Below are 27176 nucleotides of genomic sequence, written 5' to 3' on the forward strand. Positions count from 1 at the left end.
TCTTGGAATCAGAGTATGTCAAAAGGTGAGCACATTTTTTGAATGCCAAGACAGACTGCAAAATAGGACTAAAGAAGCGAAGATGCTGCTATTATTTTCAGTGGTTGCTCAGGACCAAACACCATGGTAGGTGCTGTAAGAGGCAAAAGTAATTTCTACTACATGGAGAGAAATAAAGATCACTAGGAAGAAATAACCATGGCTTTACAAAGCTCTCTTTTCACAGGTGGTTAAACCATAGCCTAGACAGAGGAAATGAATTGTCCCAGGTCAGGTTACCCCCCACACTTTTGTTTACAGTTTTCAAACTCAGTTTGTGGGGGCTATAGCTGTACCAGTGGAATGGGTGAAACCCTGGGTTCAATCCCAAAAAGAAAGAGAAGGTAGGGAGAAAGGAGGAGGGAGGGAAAGTGGAAGTAATGAAGGGAGAGGAATGAAAGGGATGGGGGAGAGAGAAAGAGAGATTGAAAGAGAGGAAGGAGGAGGGAGGGAAGGAGAGAGCTGCAGAAAGGGAGGGAGAAGGAAAGGAAAGAAGGAAGGTAGGAGGAAAGAAGAAAATAAGTAAGTAAGGAAGAAAGGAAGGAAGGAAGGAAGGATGGAAGGAAGGAAGGAAGGCAGACAGGCAGGAAAGAATACTCACCACTCCAAGCTGGAATTTATACTACAAGCTTTCTTTGTACGATTTCCTTATACTTCTGTCCTCCGTTAGTTCTTGTTATTCTACACAGGTCAAAGGGCACAGAGACCACTGATGGCCTCACACCACTGAGCTCCTTCCTGTCCAATTAATTCCCAAGCAAACATATATGTGTCCACACCAAGTATTTCCTTGTGAACAGGCTCAAGACGCCTCCTGCTGTCTGTACATTGCACTGCCTCAGGCTGCCCTGGGCGGGGTGGGGGGTGGGGGGTGTTATAGGGTCAGGAGTCCTCAGCAGAGAACAGATTCTGACCACAGGAAGCTGGCATATGCTGGGTTGGATGCATTCCTCAATTACTTACTTTTCTTTACCCACTCTCCTTTCCAAGGTCCACCGGGTTATATACTCTAGCCACCTGGGCTCAAATGGAAGACTTACAAAGACTATTTCTTTGAAGGGCCACCCTAAGCTGGCCAGGCTGTAGTTCCTGGCTATTTTCTCATAGATCACCTGCTGCTGTGGGGAAGTTCCCCGGGTACTGGGGATAGAGACTCACCCGCAGAACATGAAGATGGTACTGGAGCTGGCATCATAGGGCAAAGGCAGGGTCTGCTGCAGGCACAGCTGCTCACAGCCGCCATTAAAGCCGTCGGAGCAGTCGATGCCCTTGGAGTGATCATAGCAGCCGGAACCGTCCTTCATGGGCCTCAGCTCCTCGGGACACTGCTCGGAGAGAGAATAACAGGGTGGTTATGGGAAAGGAGGTGCTGGGTCCCATAGCATGCTCCCTCCTTCTACCTTCCGAAAAGATCAAGTACTCGATGGGTTTGAAGTCGCATGTGGCCAGTTACCAGCTGTGTGGCCTTGGTGAGCCAAGTCTCTTCAGCTCTGAGTTTCAGTGTGCTGCTTGTAAGACAGGGCTTTTGTGACTCCTTGTATTCCCATTGCTTCCACAGAGCAAATGTTACTTGTTACTCATACTGACATTGCTAGGATCCTGTTTCTTTTCACTTTTATGTCACACCAGCAACAAAGGTCACTGAAGGAGGTAGCTAAATAGATTCTAAAAAGCCTCCGACAATCTGCCTTTAAACTCTAGATTTCCTCCCCCTGTGACCGGAAGCTGGCTACCCACCCTACCCTCCTGCTCTGAGTCTCAGGGTCATCATCTATTATGTTTGCAGGACATACTTGTAATGGTTTTGAGTCTAAATTAGATCACAAGGGTCCATATCTTACTTCAGCATTTGCCACATAATTTGTTACTCATCGAATGTGAATTGCCATCCTTTCAGTCTTCAATTGAGCACTTCTGCAGGCTTGTCCCAGGAGCCCTAAATGAGAGGCTTGCGTACATGCACAGAACCAGAGCATGACAAGGCCTTGCTGGCTCCAGTCTGTCTGGCTCCTCGACATCTTCCTCCCAAGGACCACTTGCAGTAATCTACAAAATGAGCATCACTCCCCAGTGTAAATAAATAAATAAGCCAATAACTGGGGCTCCCTATCCAGGGCTACTTGTATGTAAACCTTGAGTCCCTAAGCAAGCACAGGGTCCCCTACCTCCCATGGATGGCTACCAATACTGGGAGATACCTGGCTACTTATTTAGTTCTCCATCATTGGATGAGCTAACACCATCATCTCCAGTCCTGTCATTGGAGAAGTAGTTTGAACCCCTTGCCTTCAGAAGAACACACAAGGCACCAAGTTTTAATTGCAGTCATCCTGCTGTCATTTCTTGTCCACAAAGATTAACACCTAGAGTTGAGCCCTTCTCATCCATCACTGGACATGGCTGATTAAAATCCCTCCCCAGCCCCTCTGTGCACTCCTCCCTGCCAGCCAGAGTTCTAGACTCTGCCCACACTGCCTCCCGAAGTGACATCAGTAATAACACATACCAACACAGGCACACTCGCATGCACACAAATTAATTTCCCCAAATCGCAACAACAAACACAGAGGTCTGCCCTCTTGGAAATTAAATTTTTGTCAAAGGGAATTTGTAATTACAAATGCACATGTGAGTTCTTGGAGACATTTGAGATAGGCGCCGGGAAGAGTGATGGAGAAAGTAGGTTATAAATGGCCTTTGTCAAGCTGCAGAGAGGTTATAAAACTGCTACGTTTTGTGCTTAAAAAGAAAAATCAATTTTCCATGTGAGTGAAGTGCTACACATAGTAATACAAGCTCAGAGAGCCCCTGCTTGTCTCCGAGCAGTCACTGTCAGAAGAAGGGTTCCTGGTTGTGGGGTCACTTGGAAGCATTTGCTGTCTTGGGGGCTGGGTTCTGCCTGTCTATGGACAGCATGGTTTTGTTTCGTGTGTGTGTGTGTGTGTGTGTGTGTGTGTGTGTGTGTGTGTGTGTGTGTGCGCGCCAGTTCTGAGACTTGAACTCAGAGCCTGGGTGTAGTCCATTAGCTTCTTCAATAAAGACCGGTGCTCTTCTGCTGGCTTTTGTTTGGAGAATGGGAGTATCACAGACTTTCCTGCCAGGGCTGGTTTCAAACTACAATCCTCAGATCTCAGCCTCTTGAGTAGCTAGGATTACAGATGTGAGCCACTGGTGCCTGGCTCCATTCTTTTCTTTCAATGAGTGACTATCTAAGCATGCTCAGGCAGTCCTTACAGCATACCTGTGGGGGAGGGGGTAGAGTTGGAAGCTGCCAGTGGTTCCCTAAAAAAGGTGTCTCTGTCTTAAGCTTTGGAAACCAGCAACTGTGAATGTTCCCTCCCATGATGATGGTTTTGCTGGGATGGTGAAGTTCAAACCCTGGAGGGGTCAATGCTGGATTCTGCAGATTAGCCTAAATGCCTCCATGGATATCCTTATAGAAAGGAGTCAAAGAGAAATCACAATGACAGAACTGAGAAGGCAGGTGTGCAAGCGCTGAGAGATTGGGAGATGCAGATAGGAATTCTAACTCATGGGACAGGCAGGAAGGCATAGATTCATCTCTGAGGCCAGCAGAAGGTTCAGGAATGATCAACATCTTTGGTTAGGCCTTCTGACTTCCAGAATGACAAAAGAATGAATTCCTATGGTCTTTAGCCTCCATCCTTTCCCACCCTCCCTCCCTCCCTAGAATAGCAGAACTTACTACAGCAGCCAGAGGAAGTAGATTTCCCTGGGAACCATTTTTATATTAGAGGAAGCAGAGGACAGGGCTACACATGCAGGTGGGTGTCAGGGTCCGTGTTTCTCAGGCATGCCAACTTGGTGGCTATTAGTGGAATCCTGGGTAATTGCTTAACCGTAACAGGTTGACTTGATGGGCTTAAGCAGAACCTAGCAGATGGGGAAAGCACGCCTCTTGGTGTGTCTGCGAGGAGTCTTCAGAGATGATTGGACCACATGTTCTGACCCAATCAATGATTTAATCTACAGATGGATTCATAATCCGAGTGGACTTTTAGGAGGGAGTAGAAACTGGGAAGTGGGGCCTAGTTGGTGGGAGGAGGGCACGAGGGAGGTGGGAGGGGTGCCTTTGAAGGATGTATTTTGGCCTGGGACCTTGCTATTAGTCTCCTTGCTTTCTGGCTTCTACCAGGTGAGAAACTTCCTTGCACTGTACCCTGTGGCCATGAAATTCTGCCTCTCCCTGGAGCAGAAATAATGGAGGCCATTGATCATGGACTGAAACCTCAGAACATATCTTTCCTCTTTTTATACAGCACCACAACTCTAACTAACACTAGGTCAGTCACTTCCCCTGTTCCCTGTCACTTGCTGACTCATGGACAGCTCCTGCTAGCAAGTCAGAGCAATGCAGGTAAACAGATAGCACCTACTTTAATGCGGAGGTCACAAGTCTTCATCAATGATTCAGTCATCTCATTGTCTGGATGTGACACAGTGTTAAACTGTGGGACCCAGAACATCCTGGGAGGAAGTTTGTATGGTATGTCTTCAGGAGATAGGGCCTGCCCCGCCCCCTCTCTCTTCCTCCTTCCCCTCTTTACCTCCCTCCTTCCCTCCCTCCCATTCTCCCTCCCTCCCCCCTCCTTCTCCTCTTCTTCCTCCTCCTCACCAGAAATGTCAGTATCCTGGAATCTAGAATTGTGGGAGAAAAATATCTGTTGTCAGATCTGCTCAGTTCATAGTGTCTTTCACAAAGGTAATCTCTCTTATTGCTTTCTAATTTGGTGTTGTTGCGAATCAGAAAAGTGCTGCCTATGACACGAATTCCTTAGATTTATTGCAACCTTTTCCTGACCTAAGAAATGTACTATGTGGGTTTGTGTTTTGTGGGTACTACAAGAGAGTATGTATTTTATGATGTGGAGGCATAGTATCCTAAAATGTTCAATGGGAATTTTAGCTGGTGGTGGCATTAAGTTTGTCTGTATTGTAGCTGATTTTTTGGTTCTGATATTGAGTAATGAAGTATTCGGCCATAATTGTAGATTTGTCTTGATTTATTTTCATTCCTCTTACTGTTTTGGTATCTTTTTTTTTTTTTTTTTTGACAATACAGGGCTTGAAGTCAGTGCCTCGTGCTCATTTGGCAGTATTGCACTAATACTTGAGTCACACCTTCAGCCTGGTTTTTGCTGGTTAATTGGAGATGGGGTCTCTCAGACTTTTCTGCACAGGCTGGCTTTGAATTGCAATCCTTAAGTCTCAGTCTTGTGAGTAGCTAGGATTATAGGCATGAGTTAATGAACCCAGCTCATTTGTTTTTGCTTCACACAATTTATTTTGTTATTTGGTACATAAACATGCATGATTTCTATTTCTAAGGCATTCCATGACATTGCTCTCTGGTAATATTTTTAGTAAGATCTACTTTATTTAATATTAATATAGCTACTCCTGCTGTTCTTTTCTATGCATAACATGTTGTTTTCTTCTATTTATTTACCTCGAAGCTGCCTATATTATTGTCAGCTCAATTTTTGTGTTTTTGTTTAGGCTATATTGAAATTTGAACTCAGGGCCTTGCAATTGCTAGGCAGGTGTTCTGCCAATTGACTCACACCCCCTTTTCCTTTGACTTTTCAAATAGGGTCTCATACTGTTTGCCTCTGATGACCATTCTCCTGCCTCTGCCTTTTATAGTGCTGGGATTATAAATATGCCTGAACATATCCAGCTTGATTGAGATAGGGTCTCCTTAACTTTTTGCTTGGTCTGGCCTTGAACTGTGATCTTATTTCTATGTCCCATAAAACAGGTTTTTGCTTTGTGTTGTGTTTTGTTTGGAATAAGGTCTCACTATGAAGCCCAGGATTTCCTCTAAGTCATACTCTTCCTATACTTCCTGGGCATATCACCAGGCTAGACAAATGCATCGAATTTCTCCTAGACAACATATAATTGGGTCAAACCTTTTAATATGTTCTGCTAGTATCTATGTTTAATCTGTCTGTCTGTCTGTGTGTGCTGGTACTGGGCTTGAACTTAGGAAGAGGGTGCTATACTTTAGCTTTTTCACTGGAGGTGGCCCCATTGGAGCCACAGTTTCACTACCAGCTTGTTGATGGTTAATTGGAGATAAGAGTTTCACAGACTTCCTGGACTGGCTTCAACTCTTGAGCCTCATATCTCAGCTTTCTATGTAGCTAGGCTTACAGGCATACGCTACAGGTACAGGCAGAATATTTACATTGAATATGATAATATTATGCATCCCTGTTTTTCATTTCTCCATTTTCTTTGTTTTGAGGGGGTTTCCTATGGGCTATTTGGATATTTATTCGAGTTCCATTTTGGTTTATCAATATTACTTCTGTGTGTATTTCTTTGCATAGTTTTAGTGATGTCTCTAGATGTTCATCATTCAGCCTACTGGTCACATCATCTTTCCATGTCAAGGGCTTCCTTTCTGCTTTATGTCCCTTCTCCTCTCATAAAATGTAGCTTTCTTCATTATTTCTCTAGATGCAAGTAAAATCATATCCTATGATATGGCAATGGTAAGACAATCCTATTATGGTTTTGCTTTAACCATCAAATAGTATATGGAAAAACTGAGGACAGTCAATTACAACCACCCACATTCATGCTGTGTTCCTCTGTCCTTCTTGATGTTCTAGTACTCCGTCAGTTATGTCATTTATTTTCTCCCTCTCCCCCCTCCCTCCTTCTCCCTCTTTTCCTTGCATTTTTGCCCCTTCCTTCTTTTTAAAAAAAATTTTTGGTAGAGTCTCACTCTGTAGCCTAGGCTGGCCTTGAACGTTTGATCCTTCTCCCTTAGGAATTTCAGGCCTCTGCTATCACTCCTGATTGGTTAGTATTTCATTTCTGTTTTGAAGGCAACCTGTAGCCATGCTTTTAGAAAAAGTCAGCAAGTCATAGTTTCTTTTTGTTTTCCTCTCTCTGAGAATGTCAATTTATTTTTTATTCCTCAAGGATATTTTCATTAGACATATGTGGTTTTTTAAAATTTAATTCAGCACTTGAAAAAAGTGTGTCACTCTTTCTTGGCCTCTAGGTTTCTCAGGAGAGTTCTATTGTGGTTAAAATTGGGCTTCTTTTGCAGGTACGATGTAATCGCTCTCAAGCTGTCTTCTTGAAAAGCTGAAGAAGTTTGACTATGATGTTTTTCTCTGAATTTCTTTGAGTTTATTCTGTTTGGATTTTGCTCAGCTTCTTGAATATGTAGGGTTTTAAAATTTGAGATGTTTGCAGCTGTAATTTCTTTGAGTACCATTTTTTTCTCCTCTTCTGAAACTCCAATAACTCAAACATTAGAATTTTATTTTATATATACAATTCCACAGATTCTTGGAAATAGATTCATTTTCTTTTTAGTCTATTTTCTTTTCAGTTCTGAGATTGAGTAATTTTACTTGTTTTATTTTTAAGTTTACTTATTACTTCCTTTGTTTTCTCCGGTCTTCTATTGATGCTATCCACTGAGTTTTAATCTCATGACTGTCTTTTTTCAGTTCTAAGAGTTCTGTTTGTTTTTTTTCTATACCTTCTATTTCTTTGTTGATTCTTTCTAGCTTTCTCAGGAATTCCCATGTTTTCTTGTGGAGGAATTCTAAGTGATGACTGTTTGAAGAATCTTTGTTGAATCTGGGCACATGTGGTTCATGCCTGTAATCCCAGCTGCTCTGAGGCTCATGGTTCAAAGACAGCCCAGGGAAGAAAAATCCCCATGATACTTGCTTTAGCAAGTGAGGGTGGTTTGTTTCTGTCAAATGGATACAGATCTTTGTCCTCTGGACCCCAGCTGACATCCAATAGAAAAGCTCTTAAGTGCTGTGGGGTTGGGATGGGAATCTGGCTCTCATGAGGACTTCAGTGATAAGCCTCCTGGCCTTACCCAGTTCCAGTTGCCTGCTTGGTCTCCACAGTATGGGAGACAACCTCATTACTGATGTCTTGATTTGCCCCTAGTCCTCCTTTGGGAACGCTCCCAGGAGGAGGGTGTCCCAGTGCTGTGGGTGACGGTGAAAATCCAGTCTTTTGTGTGGTCTCCACTGATAATGAATCGAGCAAGGGTGAGGTGCTCATTACCTCTTGATGAGAATTAAAGTTCCAATGCTTCACCTGTCTTTTGCTGGCATGAGTGGGGGTAGGTTTACATTTCTTCTGCCTACTAGACTGTGTTGGAGTAGAGCTGATACGATTTAACAATGTTGTGTCTTGCTAGGCTGCCCCTTTCCTTAGTATGTAATCTAGAGAGGCGAGGACTGGGCGATTATCATTATTATTATCTTTGGTACATACCTATTGGAATTTCTGGGTTGCCAGCTCCTTTAGCTCGGAGTCTGGGACAATCAAGACAAAGAGAATATTCAGGAAACTGGCTACCTTTGAGTCTCAATACCTGTACTTGGTCAGCTTTCTCTCCACCTTTCCAGCTCATGTGTGTTTTATATATCATGTCCAGGGACTTTTGTTGTATTTAGCAGAGGAATTGAGAAAAGAAAAGATGTCTGTGTTCCCGCAAGCTGTTTTTGTTAGCATAGCCCTGAAGCTAAGAATGACTTCTACATTTTTTTTAAAGGGAAGAATACGAGACAAAAATAAGAAGAGCACATGTGACTTGCACAGCCTAAAATATTTACTATATAGTCCTTTACACACACAAAAAAGCTGCTGACCCATGACTTTCGCCATGGGAAGGCATCTAAGAGTTTATTCTAAGTGCACCTGGAGGGCTTTGGATGGTTGCCTGGCAGAGGAATGAAGTGATTTGATTTGCTACTTTGAAGAGATTACCTAAGTTAGTGAATTCAATTATCTCTCAGCATTTTCTTAGGGCTCACAAAAGGAGTCTTGGGAGGCAAGCTCTAGGAGACTCCACGGGGCATGAGACAGGGAATGGGGAGATCCAGCATTGCATTGCTTCTTTGCCTTAGGGCTATACACTAAGTAGGTGGGAGAGCTGGGGGGTCTACCCAGGTCAGCTGGGCCCCAAAGCCTCACAGCCCATCTTCTGCTCTCTATCAGAGGCAGGCCCAGGAGGAAAGCTCAGAGCCTGAGTCCACTAGCCTTGAGCCTAGCATTTCCACAGGGAGAAAGGGGAGGATGCCTGGGGAACTCCCCAATCTCCCCCCCACCCCCACAGCACCACCAGCTGGTCTCATGCTTTTTCTCCCACCCTCCCCACCCCCAAGTCTCTTCTGTCCCCTGTGCCTGCTCTTGCAGCTTCCTACCCTCATTTCTCATCATCACTAAGCCATTCGTTTCTGTTTGTAATTATGCATCTTAATGTTCATTAATTATGGAATGCAAATTGTTCCAAGTGCAAAATTGGTAATGAGCTGTTCTACCACTCCACCCCCAGGTCTAGAAGGTGGGCCAGCTGTTCTGAGCAAATCAGACTAACTTCTCCTGGGGCCTGGGTGAAGCAAAGATGAAGGCCAAGGGATTTCTTGGTGATGACTGAGGAGGGACCCTAACATCCTTGGGTCCTGGGAGACATCAGGAGGATACCTACCTCCTTTATTTTTTATTATAATCTTGGGCCTTGTAAGCAGAAAGAGCTCTAGCAGAGACCCAGCCTCTGACTAAGAAATCTTGAGCTACTTGCTTTCTTTTTCTGAGCCTCAGTTTCTTGTTTTGGAAGATAATGAGGAAACCGTCTTCACGGTGGGTGTAGCAGAAAAATGGGATGTTGATTGGAGACAACAAGCTAGATTCCCCAGGCCCTCCATAAATGCATAGGGATGGCTCCCTGGGAGCTGAGTTCCAGTTCTGCCTGGCCTTGTTTTCTGATTGGCTGGGTGGCTACAGGCTGGCATGCTGGATTCTGACCATGTCCTTCATTATAAAAGAAAGACATTGGACAGTAGGAAGTTGGAGAAGACACTCTGGTTTGCCCCAAAATAATTATGAGTTATAAAAAAAAAGAGGGACCTCACCTCTTAGCATTTGAGAAGAAGTGAGAATTTCCTTGGAAATACTGAACAGGTTTTAAGATTTTCTAAGGATGTCTGTAACCCTGTTTAATTATGGATGAGCAAAGCCTTCACACGGATTCTGAGCACCTTCTAGAACACATACTCTGATGGGTTACAAGCAGACTCAGGTTTAGGAACAAATTAGTTGCATGTAACAGGCTTGGGTGTGCGAGTCAAATTCAGTATCTTGGAAAGAAAAAGGAGGAAGGAAAGAAGCAAGGAAGGGAAGGAAGTGGATATTTATTGAGTGTTTGATATTTTGTGTTTGATATTTTCACATATGCCATCTCTTGGCACCCTCACAAAGCTCAGAAGCACCCCAATGTGTACTCATTTTACGGGCAAGGTTACAAAGTCAAGCAAGCTAAGCCAGGATTGTGGGATTCTTCAATATGAATCAATTCAAGGAGAGACTGGGTGGGCCTGGCTCTCCTGTACTGCCTAGAAGATGAGTGACTAGCGAAGGACCCAGTCATCTTCCTCCTGTCTCAAACCATTCAGCAGGGCGAGCTAGCCCAGCTGTTAACACCAACATCGATTTGGACAACCAGGCCAGTCAAGAGCTCATAATCACTGGGAGTTTTAATCAAGTCATGCCAGTTCAGCTACTGCTTAATTTGTGCTCTGAGTCTGTGCTGACAAGGAAGGAAAGGGAAGTCTGAAATAAGAATCACAGTGATCAATAGTCTTGGGTAATGTAGGCCAGCAGGTACAGGCCCCACAAGGGCTTCTCTGGGGACAGCGTGGAGAAAGTAGAGCCTGCTCCAACCCCTGGGAGAGGCTCCAGACACACAATCCAAACCACCATGCCAACTCACTTCCCCCTCCACCTGTACAAACACAGTGTCTTTTCTCTACAGAGTTCAAACTCAGAGCCTTTGTCAATGCGCTGTTCCCAGCCAGGCTGCCCCTGTGTCCTGAAAGAATCCCACATAGCCCATGGAATTGCTCCAGTGAGCTCCTCTGTGGATCTCTTCTGAGCTCCCAAAGCAGAAGATGCAGGGAAAGAAATGAAAACTAGCTCAAATGTCACCCCTACATGATGTAGGGGCAAGTCATTATACCTTTCTGACCCTGGCTTCCCCACTTTATGTTCTGTTTTGTTGTTGTTTGTTCATTCTCTTGGGTGCTGGTACCAGGACTTGAATTCAAGGCCTCACATCCTTGCTCAGCTTTTTCACTCTACCACTTGAGCCATGCCTCCAAGCCTTATCTTCTTTATTTTAAAATAGACTTTGATAAATAACAGCCTCTGGAGTTTGGTGAGCATGTTCAATGTAACATTGACCAAGAAGTCCCTAGGTGCAGGTTCCTGTGTATGTGTGTGTGTGTGTGTGTGTGTGTGTGTGTGTGTGTGTGTGTGTGTGAGAGAGAGAGAGAAAGAGAGAGAGAGAAAGAGAGAGAGAGAGAGAAAGAGAGAGAGAGAGAAAGAGAGAGAGAGAGAGAGCTCATGTTAGAGATCAGATCCAGGGCTCTGATGCATGCTAGGCAAGAGTTCCACCATTGAGCTATATCCCTACACTCCTCTTTCCTTATGATGCCCTGGTCAGAAAGCATCGTTCTTCTTTCTCTCTCACACCAACTGCCAAGGGTTCTGGTTCATAGTTTGTATGTCAGTAAGTCCATGGCTATTTGAGTGGAGAGACTATAGTACACCGAGCTTTATCTCTTCTGCACAAGCAGACAGGCAAGGCAGTGTTGGCCTTTGTGGTCAGGTAGAACTGAGCTTGAGTCCTCCTCAACACCGCCACATACAGGCCAGGAAATGTTAGTCTCAACTTTCTCAAGGTAAAAATGAATATAATTAGACCTACAAAGAATTGGGGAAAAAAGTAAAAGATATTTAATAACTTTTAAACAGTCCCTGGAAAATAGAAAAATTCCAGTTGTAATAAAGTTTGTTATTAACATGATCACTTTTTGATACTTGGTAAATTCTTTTGGAGTGTGACCAAATGTCTGGTGGTGTTGTTGCTTAGTCTGGCTTGAATTCCTGTGCAATAGTCGTAGGCCATTCTCCCCACATACCCACCATCTGTGTAACACTTCATACATTCTTACTGACAACAGAGAAAGGAAATTCAAATGTTCTCAGGACACACTATGGGCCTGGCCATATGCTAGGTGTTTGCCTTCCATACATAACTCTACTGAAGGTCCATGGAAGTTCCATGGCTTCTTCTTAGTAATTCAATTTTTGTAGTAAAGGAAAGAAAGGCTTTAAGGGAAGAGTTCCTTTCCCTGGTGGCTCTGCCCTTGATAAGTAGAGGCTGAATTCAAAGGAGGTAGTTCTTGATCTCAAGGAGCATCTGTGCCTGCTGGAGGAAATGCGTATGTCCCACAAAGAAGAGGTCATGGGTCAAAGATGGCTAAATACCAAAGCATGTGTCAACCATCAAGAATCCTGAATCAAAAAAAATGATGAGAAAAATGGAACAGATATTTCTCCAAAGAAGATATGTAAGTGCCCCAAAGACCAGTGGTCAATATTGCCAATCATGAGGAAGATGTAAATCAAAACTACAACAGGATGCCAACTAGGATACACCAACTAGAATAGCTATTGTGAAAGTATAATCGTACCTGTTGGCAAGAATTTGGAGAAATAGGAGCCCTTGTTGTACCCAGTTAGCATTGTAAAATGGCGTGACTGTTTTGGAAGACAGTGGGGTTTCTAAAAAAAAATCATAACTGGAATTGTACCCAGAATTCCCACGTCTGTGCACAGATCTCACATAAATGAAATCACAATGTTGAAAAGTTGTTTTTTAAACTGTATATGCATGCACGCACACACACACACACACACACACACACACACACACACACACACACTGTCTTTTCTTTTTTGGCACTGAGGATTGAACCCAGGATGTTGGACTTGCTAGGCAAGTGCTTTGCCACTAAATTACATCCTAACCCAGCATTAAAGAGGTTTACATAACCTGGTTCAGAGCAGTAATTATGTACCGTCACCAAAGCATAGACAAGTCCAAACAGCTACTGATAATTATAGCGATGATGATTTTTTAAAAATACATAAAATGGAATGTTATTCACTCATTAAAAGGGAATTCTGACATAGGTTATATCATGAGTGAACGTTGAAGACAATATGCTAAGGGAAGTAAGTCAGTCACAAAATCACAAACACTGCTCGATTCTCTTATATGAGGTACCCAGAGAGGACCAAGTCATAAAGACAAAAAGTACAATGGTTTTGCAGGATCTAGGCAGAGGGAGAACAAGTTGAATAGCTATAAGGAATGAACATACAGTTTCATTTTGCAAGATTAAAAGGGTTTTGGAGATTGGTGTACAATGATGTGAATGTACTTAACACTACAGGCCTGAGTACTTTAAAGTGATTAAGACTCTAAATTCTCTATTATAACATATAATGTTATAAAATAGAATGTAGATCATTGAACAGTATAGTGAAAATTAACAGTATAACTTGTGGGTGGGGATAGAAGGGAAAAACTGGGAGTGAGCAAGGAAAAGAGTAACATTGTTCAAAAAGAAATGTATTCTTTGCTTGACTTATGTAACTGTTATTCCTCTGTACCTCAGCTTTATAATAACAATAAAACATTTTAAAAATAAAAAAAATTTGTCTAAATGAATGACAGGAAATGGAAATAAATGTTTTCTTTTTCTTTGTTACTGTTTTGGTTTTCTTTTCCTTTTGTCTTGTTTATCTGTTTTTAGGAGAGTAAGGGGGAGCACAGAAATGGTGGGACAAAGGGTGAAGACACGCAGCAGTGGTACTTACTAGATACTATGTTGAAAATGAACGGTACAACTTGTGGGTGAGGATGGGAGGATGACGAGGATGGAAAAGGGCAAGGGAAGGGGTGACATTGTTCAAAAATAAATGTGCTATTTATGTGACTTATATAATTCTAACCCCTCTGTATACCGTCTTTACAATAACAGTAAAAATGTATTAAAATATATATGTAAAATGTAGAATTTGTCACTTAAAATATTAGACAAAATTTTAAAGGTAGAAGGTGTGATGAGGGTTTCTGCCAACTTCAAGGAGAACCTAGACCAGATGAAGGCCTGAGTGAGCTCACAGGGAGATAGAGCACCAGTTTATGATGAAGAAGAGTGCTAGGAAAGCAGGATGTCACTGCACAGCTAGGCTGTCACACATCTGGTGATCATGGCTTGTTAACTCAGTTTATGATCTCCTGTCTTTCCCTGTAGAACAGCCTCACTGCATTAGGAGGGCCGAGACTGCCATTGCTAATCTTGGCACAGGTCAGCCATTCTGTGCTTCTCAGTCTTTCTACCTTTGCAATGAAGAAGTTGGACGCTCATCTCCAAGACCATTCCAACCAGGACACATTGTAATTCTTTGCTGATAGGAACTCGGATGCTGGGTCCAAACCTTCTGCACCTCTATAGGAAGCTCTCGTGGACTCTACACCGAGTGACTGTTCAGTACAACAAATGCCTATTCAGGGCCGAATGTCCTCTGAGCCTCAGGAAACGCTGCTGTAGTCCTGAAGAACTGCCTCGCCTGATGGGGGTGGGAGAATACATTAACACATCCTTACAGTTTTATATGATTTTTATATAGTAGAAATAAGAGCCAAGGGCTGAGGGAGAAGAGGCCAGGGAACACTTTCCCATGAAAATCTGCCAGGACTCCTGAAAAATGTCTATTCAATAACTGTCTGCTGATGATAATAAATTGCCTTTGTAAAGCTCATTAATAATAATAATAGCTAACACTTAATAGGGTTTACCATGTGCCAGGCACTGTTTTTTTAAGTGTGTTTTGAATATTAACTCATAATGAGAGCAACAGCCTGATAGATTCTACTATTCTACTCATCTTACAGAGAAGGAAATTGAGGTAAGGACAGCTTTAGCAACTTATCCCAAGGCCATGGGACAAGTGTAAGGCAGGGGCAGGATATACGGGCTATCCTGATGCCTTTTTTTTAATGCGTTACATTTTTCTAATGACCCTGGAGTTCCTTGTTTCCTTCCAGTTGCTCATGACTACAGCATAGACAGGCAGATTGCATTTGGAAGGGAAGGACTCTGAGGTATACAGATGGGGGGGGGTGCTTCTTAAGATCTCAGGAGATCCCTAGGCATGGATCAGACAATAAACTCATTTTGCACCACTCCAAAGCCACACCCACTTGAACCAATGGCAGAGTTCACTAAAGAGGCTCTCTTATTCTCTAGCCATCCTTTGTTCAACTATCTGGAAACTCTCCACAGATGGCAGCATTAGTACCTGGGTATGAATGATGAAGTCATTCGTCATTGGAGATCAACTTCAGACTTTCTGCTTTCCCTATAGGTTCAAGGTGAAGCTAAATTTCCCAACCTTCTAAACCTGCTTTGAGGGTTCCCTTATTCTTTCTGATTAGCACCTATCTTGAAACTCCTTAGGACTGCCAGATACCAGTCAATTTATAGGCAGAAAAAAGACACTGAAGTTGGGCATTGATGGCCCATACCTGTGATCCTAGCTATGGAGGAGGCTGATATCTGAGGATCGCAATTCAAAGCCAGACTGAAGAACAGAAAAGCCTATAAGATTCTTATCTATTACCAATTAACTAGCAAAAAAAAAAAACTGGAAATGGGGCTATGGCTCAAGTGGTAGAGTGACAGCCTTGAGTGAAAAAGTCAGACATGAATATGAGGCCCTGAGTTTAAGCTTCAGCACACATGCATGTGCATGGACATGCAGACACACACACACACACACACACACACACATACACAGACACTAGAGATTGCAGGAAAGAAGAGTAAATCTGTAGCACTACATCCATCACAGGTATTACCTATCATTTTTAATAGAGAGACCAAGACACAAAGATGAAAAGCAACTTGCTCAGTATTATAAAGTAAATGACAGAGGTGGGATTTGAATCCATGTAAGCTTGACTCCAAAGATCTCATTCTCTTAGAATACTGTGGCTGGCCATGAGCTCTTCACTCAGTGAGTCAGGCCAGGTCTTTATAAGGGCTGGAAACATGGCCCTTTCCAAGCTTGTGGGGCTTTGCTGGATGTTTTCTCTTCCCCATCTTTTGTAACTAACAAGTCAATTTGCAGCTCAAGGCAGTGTCCTCACACTGTACCTTCTCATTGATCACCGCGACTCGGAGTGAGAAATGATTTTATAAGCTAGTTGGCTTTGAAAAGCACGGAGCAGCAGCCATTGAACATATGCTTCTGTGGGTATATATTTATTCAGCTTATGTTGAGTGTAATTTTGGATGCTTTGCATATTTTATTTTTTGTCACAGAGAGCAATTTAAAAGAAAAAAAGTTAAAGAAAAAAAATTCCATCTCTAAATGGAGACAGATGCTGTATATGTCCGCAGGGACTTGGAAGGGACAAGGTTCTCCAAGTCCAATATTCCAGGAATGGGGGAGGTGGGGGAGGGGGGAGAGGAGGCTTAGGCACTAAGAATCCAGCATCAACTCTGATGTCCATATGGAGACACTTACCATACAGGCCTCAGGCAGGCTCTCAAAGTTCTTCCATTCGAAGGCTTCTTGACTATCCTGCCTGATTGTGTGCTGCAGATCCTGTTTGCTGAGTGCCAACTATTGGCTTCACTGTGGCAATGACTCCCCCCCACCCCACCCCACCCCAGAAACCCAGCACTGAGGTATTGCTGTAGGTAAGAGAACATGGACATCATTCATCAACACATCAGGAATCCACATGCTGGCCCAGCTCCAGAACCAGAACAACTCCTGCAGCAGTTACTGGAATTCTCAGATAGGGGTCCTGGATTAGAGACTGCCTATTCCTATCTGAGTGGTAATGGGTAGACAGGTTGTTATTCCCCTGAGTTGGTCTCTACTGCTTCCAACAGGGACGACAAGACCATTTTGCTGGGGTGCTGTGGAAGTTGAGTCCCAGAGTTGCCTTTAGAAGTCACTCAAGATACTTGTTCTCTTTTTCTCTCTCTACCCTCTTTCCTGCCTAAAAGGTTCTCCTCTGACCCAGGATGAACTCGTTTTAAAAAATGTGCCTTAGAAAAATCCTGCGGGTTTTGGACCAGCTGGAGGGGGAAAAAAAAATAAAGTGTGTGTGGGCGCAAACCTTTCCAAGGAGGAAAGCAGCAGCCCAGAGGGAATTTGTAAGAAGGGAGAATGCTCACTGAATGTGCAGGAAGGAGCCTCTACGTGTGACTCCTGGCAATGTCCAATGTGTCACTTGCTGGCTATGCAAATATACATGAGCTCTTTGCTGCCCAGGGCACAAACATCCTTTAAACATCCAAGAGCAGCTCCAACACCTAGCAAATACTTAGGTAATGAGTTCTGAAGACAGAGCTCTACAGTTCAAATGAAATGGGGGACACACTCAACACGAAATATTTGCTTCTGTTGAAAGCAAAGCCTGCTTTTACTGAGCTCTTGGAGATATGTATTATGTTGGCAGATTCTACCAGCAGGACCATGATACAGTTCTCTATCATGGTCAAGTCTTCTATTTCCATCAAACTACATTTCTCATTAAGTGCCCCATCTCCCTCTAGGCATATATATTATTCTGCCCAGAAAATAATTCCTCAGTGAGGAGAAGGGTTAGCAAGTGTTTGATAAAACTCTGCCATGCTGTGCTACCTCAAAGTGAAAGATATGAAGAATATTCAGACCAGTGGGTAGACACTTTGTAAGGCAAAGGTCAGTGAGAAGGTGGAGAGCATAGAAGAAAGGATAATTTTTGTTTATACTGTTAATAGTGATGCTCACTCTCAATTGTATTCCATATCCACTTGTCCCTTAAGACCCAGGAATGAGATAAAATTAAAAAAATTAAAAATAAGTTCATCTTTATTTTATTCATTCATTCATTCGTGTGTGTGTGTGTGTGTGTGTGTGTGTGTGTGTGTGCATGCGCATCAGAGAGAGGGGGGAGGTAGAATTAGGGCAGTATTAGGTTTTTTTTTTTTTTTTGGCCAGTCCTGGGCCTTGGACTCAGGGCCTGAGCACTGTCCCTGGCTTCTTCCCGCTCAAGGCTAGCACTCTGCCACGTGAGCCACAGCGCCGCTTCTGGCCGTTTTTTCTGTATATGTGGTGCTGGGGAATCGAACCTAGGGCCTCGTGTATCCGAGGCAGGCACTCTTGCCACTAGGCTATATCCCCAGCCCAAGGGCAGTATTAGGTTTTTTTTTTAACTCAAGTGTGGCTCTCTGTCAGTTGACCCACACCTCCACATACAGCTTTTCCCTGGTTATTTGAAGATGAGATTCTCATGGACTTTCCTGGCTAGCTTTGAGCCAGATCCTCAGGTCTCAGCACCCTGTGAGTAGCTTCCACGAGCCACTAGGACCTTGTTTCCTCTTTCCTTTTGACTCGAGGAAAATGGTTGTATAACAATGAAATCAAGCTACACAGCTATTTGTCTTTAAAGGGGATGGTGGGAGACTGAAAAGGAAATGCCCTTAGAAAAGCCTGTAGGAAATTAGCTCAAGGAAACACAACTGAATGAAGCTTGAGCTTCCATTTTCAAAGTTATATCTATACATTGTTATTTATATTTGCATACACATTGGGTAAGTACTTATGCGGGTCTATATATAGACCAGCATGGCACTGTTATCTCTAAAGAGGGTGTGTAGTTGAGAAAAAGGACCTTTTTTTTCTTTATACAAAAGAGTAGAATGCTTGAATTTATTTAATTTTACAATGAGCATAAGTGACTTAGAAAAGAAAAAACCTAAACTAAAAGAAAATTAAAGACTAGATGGGGAAAATACCTCATAAATATAAATATTCTGTTATCATGAGATACATACAGTTATTCTACGATTATTTGTGTCAGAGCCAAGGACAATGGGTCCAAATATCAGCACTTGGATGCCTCTGGAGTGAGACATACCGCTAAGAGCCATGGAACCTTCTACAACCTGCAGGAGACAGTGGGTACCCTGCCCAAGGGCACCTGTGTACCACCCTAAAATTGGGCGCACTCCCAGTTGCATTTCTCACACTTTACAGGGCTTACACATCTCATGAGCCCCACTCCCTAAAATGGCACATTTACTTGATCATTCTCCTGGTTAAGGACAGTCCAGCCCAAATGCCCTATACTGCACCTGAACTACAATCTGGAGGCAAAGAAGGATCTTAAAGCAGGAAATGTGGCCAACACAAAAACACAGTGCTGTTGGCTCTTGTTGTTGTAATCTATTCCATATCTTCACCTAAATCATGGAAGATGGTCCTTACTTTTAAGAATCAAGGAATCAGTTTTAAGGAAGTGCCTCAAAAAGATAGGCACTGGTGGCGCACACTAGTAATGCTAGGTGCTCAGGAGACTGAGATCTGTGAATCTTAAGTTTGAAGCCAGCCTGGGTGAAAAATTGGTAAGAGACCCTTATCTCAATTTAATTAGCAAAAGGTTTTAGAAGTAGAAGACAGCACCAAAAAACAAAAACAAAAACAGCCAAGCAAGAATGCAAGGCTTTGTTCAAGCCCTAGTAGCAGCAAAAAGAGAAAAGAAGTAACTCAAAGCACAGAAGAGGCAAGTGCTCTTTTATTTCTTTTTTTTTTCTTTTTTTTCCCTTTTTTTTTTGGTGGGTCCTGGGGCTTGAACTCAGGGTCTGGGTGCTATCCCTGAGCTTTTTTCCTTTTACAAGGCTGGAACTCTACCACTTTGAGCTACAGCGCCACTTCTGGCTTTTCTGGAGGTTAACTGGAAATAAGAGTCTCATGGACCACAATCCTCAGATCTCAGCCTCTTGAGTAGCTGGGAGCACAGGTGTGAGCCACTGGCATGCAGCCAGCAATGTCATATTTACCATAAATGAAGTTAGCAAAATGTTCAAGAAGACCAAGAAATCAACACTGTCTTTCTCTCAGTGGAACACTATACAAGCATTGCCAAGATGTTTATGCAGATTAGGTATGACGATCTGGTATTAGTGTGTCCTAAATTCTGTCTTTTAGTTCTTCGTAGCTGCCTGGATGTACGTAAGTAAGGCCAGTCAGTTTTCTCATCTATAGGGAAAGAGGGAGTCGTAAGCTCTACCCTTAGCGGCTTGGAGCATAACAAGCACTTAAAGAACTCTAGTTCCTATCATTTCTACCACTACCACCACCATCATCCCAGGGGAGATATGAGATAATGATACTAACAGCAATGTCTTCTGCTTTCCCAGGCCCAAGTGCTGGCCACATGTGTGCATTATCTCAGTAAGTCCTAACAGCAGCTTTGACAGGTAAGTGCTATAATTCCCATCTCACCTCAACAGGAACCTGAGGCTCAGAAGTCTTAAGTAACTTGTCTCAAGATTACATGGCTAATGAATACCAGTGAAATTGTGTCCCAGGGTTTCTCTGAAGCCAGAAACCATACCACAAAGTCCTGTATGAGATCTAGAAGGTAAGGTCTGAGTAATGGCGGTAATACATTCTCCTATGGGAGTGTCTTTCCAAGGGCAAAAAAGTATTTCAGCCAGGTACGTCAAATACAATTAAAATGCCAGCAAAAAGCCAGGCACAGGTGGCTCATGCCTGTAATCCTAGCTACCCAGGAGGCTGAGATCTAAGGATCATGGTTCATAGCCAGCCCAGGCAATAAAGTCTGTGAGACTCATCGCCATTTAACCACCAGAAAACCAGAAATGAACCTGTGGCTCAAAGTGGTACAGTGCTAGCCTTGAGCAAAAACAAGTTCAGGGATAGGACCTATGCCCCGAGTTCAAGCCCCAGTACTGATACAAATAAAATAAAAAAATAAAATGTCAGCAAAGATGCTGGTGAAAGTAAATGGATAGAGATTCCCAGCTTTCTGTATTTGTTTTCCTACCAATCTATGAGTTCATCCCCACCCTCTGCCTCTTGCTGTCCTTGGTTCTTGATCTACTGGTCTCTGCCACCATCTATCAGGAGATCACGGACTCCAGAACCTATAGGAACCTTAGCAATGCATTGGTCTTCTTAGACCCTGCCTGAGCTCCCTTCCTAACCTCCAAGATGACAATCACCCTGCACAGATGGCTCCTCCTTAGTGAAGAAATGTGCTTAATTCTTAGAGCCAAGGTTGGCAGAAGCACTTCCTGCCTTTTTGATTTGGAGTTCCTTCCCCCGCCTACTTCTTTCTAAGAACCAAAGTAAAACCCATCACTGCGGAAGAGTGAAAGCTGCTCTCTGACCTTAACAGATAATGAGTTGCAATAAACTCAGCTTATCAGAAACACCATCAAACCTGGAATGACCCAGTCCCAAAGAAATAAAATGAAAAAAAAATACAAAGAAGCCTTCAAATGTCAGAGGAAGAATGGAATATTCAATACTACAAAAGGGTGCATAAGGCTTACATTATCATCTCCATGCTGCCCCACCTTCTCGCCCCCTGCTGGGTGGGTGAGGAAAAGTCTTACCCTGGAGATCTACAAAGGAGAGACATAAATGCACAGCTCCTAATGGGAAGTGATTCCCTTCTTTTCACTTCCCAAATCTGAGCTTCCAATTAATGGCAGATCCATTTCTTCTGTCTCCACTGTCCTTGTCTCCTTTCTGAATATATCCTCTCTCAGGGTCTGGATCTTTTAGGAGCAGAGGCAGAAGAATGCAATCTGGACATGGAGGGTAAAGGCATGTTCCTGAAGATCAGAGTCCTATCCCAAACCTCCTAAGAGGGTGCCACCAGATGTAGTAAGAGAATGGACTTTGGAGTCCCATAGATGTGAGTCTGAATTTTGGCTTTTTTTTCCCCCCTGGCTGGTTGGATACAGACAACGTTCTCATTCTTTCTGAGTGTGTTCCTCATGGAGAGCATGGGAAGAGCTGCTTGACTTGCCAGGCTACGATGAAGATTCAGAGTCATGATGTGTTTCAAGTACTTATTCCCAGGGCCTGGAACTCTGATAACAACAGCATCATCTTTGCCAGCAGTACTGGGATTGATGTTATTGATAACATTTATCCATTTACTCACAGCACTGACAACATCAGTCCTGGTTTTCCTGGTGAAGGCACACATGGAGAATTCTCCATCTGTAGACCTGGCAGACTGCTCTGTTAACGACACTGCAGAGGAGAGGCCCACCAATTAGTGTCCTAGCATAGAAGTCCAAATTGGTTCCCAGGAAGATGCTTTGCCTCCTGACTTTGCTCAAGTTAAAAACAATACGGCAAGTATTATTCTTCTCATTTTGGTTGTTGGCAAACCCATTCTAGCTGTGCTCTGAATTCTTCACACTCGTGTTGCTGAGTTCTAAGCATGGGCTGCGTCTTTAGAGTCCATTTCTGGGAAGGAGCAAGCCCTGCCTGGGGGCTAGCCTCCACCAAGTGTAGTCTCAGTGCATCTGTCCCGGAGGGTTGGGTGCTAGGAAGATGTGGTTGGGCTTCCGCTGGTCAGCAGAGCCTGGACTGTGCACCTGTGATCTCTCACTGTGCTAATTCTTCCTATTCTTCTTCCCTGCCATCTTGAGATTTATTCCATTTAATTGCCACCCAACTGAGTCATCAAAAGAGAAACAGAAGAATTGAAAAAAGCAGCCTCTCGATTCTAGTTCTTGCCTCCCTCCCTGAGCATTGCCATAGGTTTCTGGCCTATACGAAATGAACGTTACTGGAGTGGGAATATGGCTTAGTAGTAGAGTGCTTGCCTGGGTTCGATTCCTCAGTAGCACATAAACAGAAAAAGCCAGAAGTGGCGCTGTGGCTGAAGTGGTAGAGTGCTAGCCTTGAACAACAACAACAAAAAAAGCCAGGAACAGTGCTCAGGCCCTGAGCTCAAGCCCAGGACTGGCCAAAAAGAAAAGAAATGAACGCTCCTGTCTTCATCTTGACCTTCAAAGGCAGTATCTCGGTGTTGTCTCTAGATACCTCTGAGTAGTTATGGGTTCCTATATCCTTTCTGTTATTTGGGAGGCCAGATGGAATTTAGGAATTGAAACAGATGAAATAGAGAAGGTAGAAATTTGTGTTCCAGGTACCTTGTAGGAGTGAGGAGTGCAGGGTCCTTTTCTAGTTTAGTGCGGGTCTGGTTTGAGACTGGTGTTGCATTCAGAGGTAGGGTAGGGAAGTGATACTGGAAATACCACCTGGAAGATACCATCATGGCCTGAAATACTTTGAATATGTGACTCTACCTAGCATTTCCCATCCTCTCCACTCTCCTTTCCCACTATGTTTATCCACACACTCCAGCTACCTACTGAGTGGTTTCATTCCTCTCATGTGATAACTGAAGGGAAGACTAGTACTGAGCTCATACAATCACCCTAAGAATTCAGTGGGTCAAAATACACACGGCAGTTAGAACCATGGGTGGCCCAGTCACCATGCAGACAGAAGAGTGCTCTGATATTACTAACATTGCGCTTTTTGTAAAAATGAATCTGAGTGGCCATTGAGGTGTACAGTTCCAAGTTGTTACTCTCCACGAACACCCATTAGCTAGTATGTGACAAGTGCCAGTTGCCCCCAGCTTCCTCCCACTTCTCCTGAATCACAACTCTTTTTACCTATCCTCACAGAGAAACAAAGACATATATTCAAGGTAAAACTGTGACCCTGCAAGGTCTACCCTGTCCTCTGAACCTGCTTACAAACAAGATGGAGCTTTTGGCATCCAGCTCACAACACTGAATAGAAGAATGCTGCTAAATAACGCTTCATACTGACAGTGAGCAAAACCGATCCTGTAAGGCCACTGCCACCAGCAATGGCAATGGGAAAGGGAGAGTCCTGAACTGGAATCTAACTTCTCTCACTACCTTCCTACACAATCATGAACAATTTCTGCATCCTTCCGGGTCTTTGCTTTTCCATTTGCACAATAGAGAGGGACCAGGCCTGCAGGGTCCTCTTCTAGTTTAGCAGTGCTTGTCTGTGACTCAGTGCTATAAGTAAACTGGTAGAGGTGAGCAAAACTTCCTTGCTATTCTCAGTCTCAGATGAAGACCATATTTCTTCTGCTGAATCTAGGATGATGTGAATGATTTTCTGGACCAATAGGAGATGGTGGTACTGACCTTAGCATGGTCCCTTTGCTGATTTCCCCTCTACAGCATAAATAGATCAGGTCACATGGCGAGACCCTGGGCAAACACACTAGTCAAGAGACCCAACTGTGGTCCAGCTCTTCATAGCCATCTCAGCTTTACACAGGACAGGTCAGTGAAGCAAGCTCTTTCAAATGAACCCTGCATCCCTAGATACCCTCTTCTGTAGATGAGACCCAAGTTTGATCTAATGCCACGATTCTTTGGGCTTGCTCTCCATCTTGATAATACTTATGGCTATGTTTATATGGCCACGCAGAATCAACAAACCCATATGCCTGCATTTATAAACAGCTTTGCTTTTATCATTATGCTCATAAGATCTGTAACATTTCTGGTGCACAGCAACTTTCCATTCGAGGAAAGGGAAGGGGAGCTCAGCCAGCCCTCTCCCCTACTTCCTGATGCTTCATTTACTATAAACCTCCCCCATCCCTGATCAAGAGATGAGGACTCCCTGAAAACAATTAAAAATAAGCCGAGCATCAATGGATCCCTCCTGTAATCCTAGCTACTCGGGAGGCTGAGACCCGACGATCACAGCCAGCCAGGGCAGGAAAGTCCAGTCCAGGAGATTCTTATCTCCAATTGGCCAGTAAAAAGCTGCAAGTGGAGCTATGGCTCAAGTGGTAGAGCTAGCTTTGAGCAAAAACACAAAAACAATAACAAAAAAGACATAAAGGACAACGATAATAATCATCATCATTGAAGATAAAAACAGGACAATTCTTTGTATACTTTCTCTCCTATCACTCTTTCCTCATATTATTTTTCATTCTGCCTTAGTATTGTACTGATGTTGGGACAAATTACTGCAAATGCTGTGGCTTATAAACGCCTAACTTTATGATCCTTCACTTCTATAGGCTAGTAATACATCATAGGTCTTACTTGGCTGCAATTAATGTGTTGGCAGGGTTATGTGCCTTACTGGAGATGCTACATGTGAGTCTGTCTCCTTGTCCTTTCCAGCTTCTCTTGACCCCTTCTAGGAACATTCCTTAGCTTGCTGCTCCTTCCTCCATCTTCACAGCTAGGTCCGTTGCATTTCTTTGATATGTGCTTCTCCTTTCTCCGTCCATATTCAAGAACTAATGATAGCACTGGGTGCTCCCTGAAAACCCAAGACAATCTCCATTTTTTAAGGTTAATTTTTGAAGGATCTTAATTTTATACACAAGGTGAGGTAACTTGAAGTATTCTGCACATCTTAGGACCATAGAGTCAAACTGGGCATGACAAGCCAGAGGGTTGTTATACTAGGGAAGATTTCCAAAGAAGACACATGAAATCAAAGGGGAAATAAAGCCTGAGATTTTATTTTATGTTTCAGAAGTTGTGGTGCAAATAGAAGGTAAAAAAGGTGAAATAATTTTTTAAATAATGGCATGTGCACATTTGTAATCTCAGCACTCAGGAGGTTAAAACAGGAGGATGTAAACTTGAGATCAGTCAGGGCTGATTTACATGGTGAGAATCTGGAAAGAAAGAAAATAAAGGAAAGAAAAGAAAGAGAGAAAAAAAGAAGAGAGGGAGGGAGAGGAAAGAAGAAAGAGAGAGAAGGGAAGGAGAGAGGGAGGGAAGGAGGGAGGAAGGAAGGAAGGAAAGGTGGGAGGAAGGAAGGAAGGAAAGAAAGAAGGGAAGGAGGGAAGGAAGGAGGGAGCCAAGAGGAAGAATATGTGAATGTTTTTGATATATGTGTATTAGAGAGTTAGACTCCTTCCCATCCATTAAGAAGTATAAATCATTTGAGCCAGGAAAGAGTATAATGTTCAAAGTCAAACAAGGTAACTTTGCAGGAGTTAATTAATGTCCTTTAAAGGGACTGGATGTTCTTTTCCCACCAGGCTAATCACATGGATGGTTGAAGGGGATGAAGGTTTATAGAAAATCTGGTCAGTTGGCTGAGGATACAGCTCAGTGGTAGAGGACTCTCCTTGCTTCTGCAGTGCCCTGAGTTTAATCCCTAGACACACACACACACACACACACACACACACACACACACACACACACACACACCCCCCAATGGGTTGAAGGGCTCTGTGACAGCATCTGATCAATGGCAGGCACCGTCAAGTGCTCTTCCTTGCATGATAACATCTGACTCCAGAGGCCTTCACTGAAAGGCTAGGTGAAGGGGACTTCCAGGAGCCTCTGTCAGATCTTCAGGGTGCTACAGAAAAGCTGTTGGACATTTCTAATGCCTTCATAAGGGTGGAAAAGCTATCTGAGGGACAAAGCCAGCTGGCCTAAAATGAACTCATAGTGAGATGAAAAGCAGATGGCGACAGGAACTACACACCTGTGAATCAGGGGCAAACAGTCTTACAGATGAGAGAGAGAGAGAGAGAGAGAGAGAGAGAGAGAGAGAGAGAGAGAGAGAGAGAGAGAGAGAGAGAGAAAGAGCTGAAGGAAAGACAAAAGAGAAGCTATCTGGCATGAAGTAGATGACTGAGCAGCAAAAATCCCCTCAGCCTTTATGCCTGTGTACGCAGTCAGCCTTCTTGGACTTAAATGTTCACAACTCAAAACTGATTAGAATTAAATGGCTGCTAATAGAGGGATGGAACAGAACCGAAATGACTGTTCGATTGCAGGACACTATAGGAAACTAGAAAATCTGAGCTTATGAATGTAACATCACAGATGCTATATAAAACGTCAATAACATGGTTTCTTATTTTCTTCTTGTGAATGACAAAACTTGAACACAGGGTCTCACCCTCCCTTGGCTTGCTTGCTCATGGCTGGCCCTCTACTACTTGAGTAGTGTCTCTAGCCTGGCTTTTTGCTAGGTGGATTGTAAATGAGGTCTCACATTCTTTTCTGCCCGGTATAGATTTGAGCCATGACATTCCAGAACTCATTCTCTGGAGTATCTAGGATTAGAGATATGAGCCACATATGCCCAGACGTGATGTGGTCTTATTTCACAGAGAAATTTTACTCTGTACTTCTCAAGTCATTTCCAATTGTCTCATCTGAGACTGCAGGAAATCAGAGTTGAACAACTATTGATGCCCTTTGAAATATGAAGAAACTGAGACTATCTAGGTCCATGTAGAATCTCTGGCAAGCTAATGAACAATTTTAAAATGAGGCATAATCCACTCAGACCAATCTTGCTTCTGTGAGTCTTCTGTGATC

The 27176-nt window shown here is 43.4% G+C and overlaps 1 protein-coding gene across 3 annotated transcripts in view; it reads right to left on the minus strand.

The window, feature by feature from the left end:
• Astn2 (astrotactin 2) overlaps positions 1-27176 on the minus strand; it is an 861877-nt gene that overhangs the window by 319117 nt on the left and 515584 nt on the right. For all 3 annotated transcript variants that reach the window (XM_048340549.1, XM_048340540.1, XM_048340532.1), the window contains one exon: positions 1198-1364. In XM_048340549.1, the coding sequence (XP_048196506.1) occupies positions 1198-1364 (167 nt within the window). The remainder of the gene's footprint in view (positions 1-1197; positions 1365-27176) is intronic.

This window comes from Perognathus longimembris, chromosome 1, assembly GCF_023159225.1.
Source record: "Perognathus longimembris pacificus isolate PPM17 chromosome 1, ASM2315922v1, whole genome shotgun sequence".
Lineage (NCBI taxonomy): Eukaryota > Metazoa > Chordata > Mammalia > Rodentia > Heteromyidae > Perognathus > Perognathus longimembris.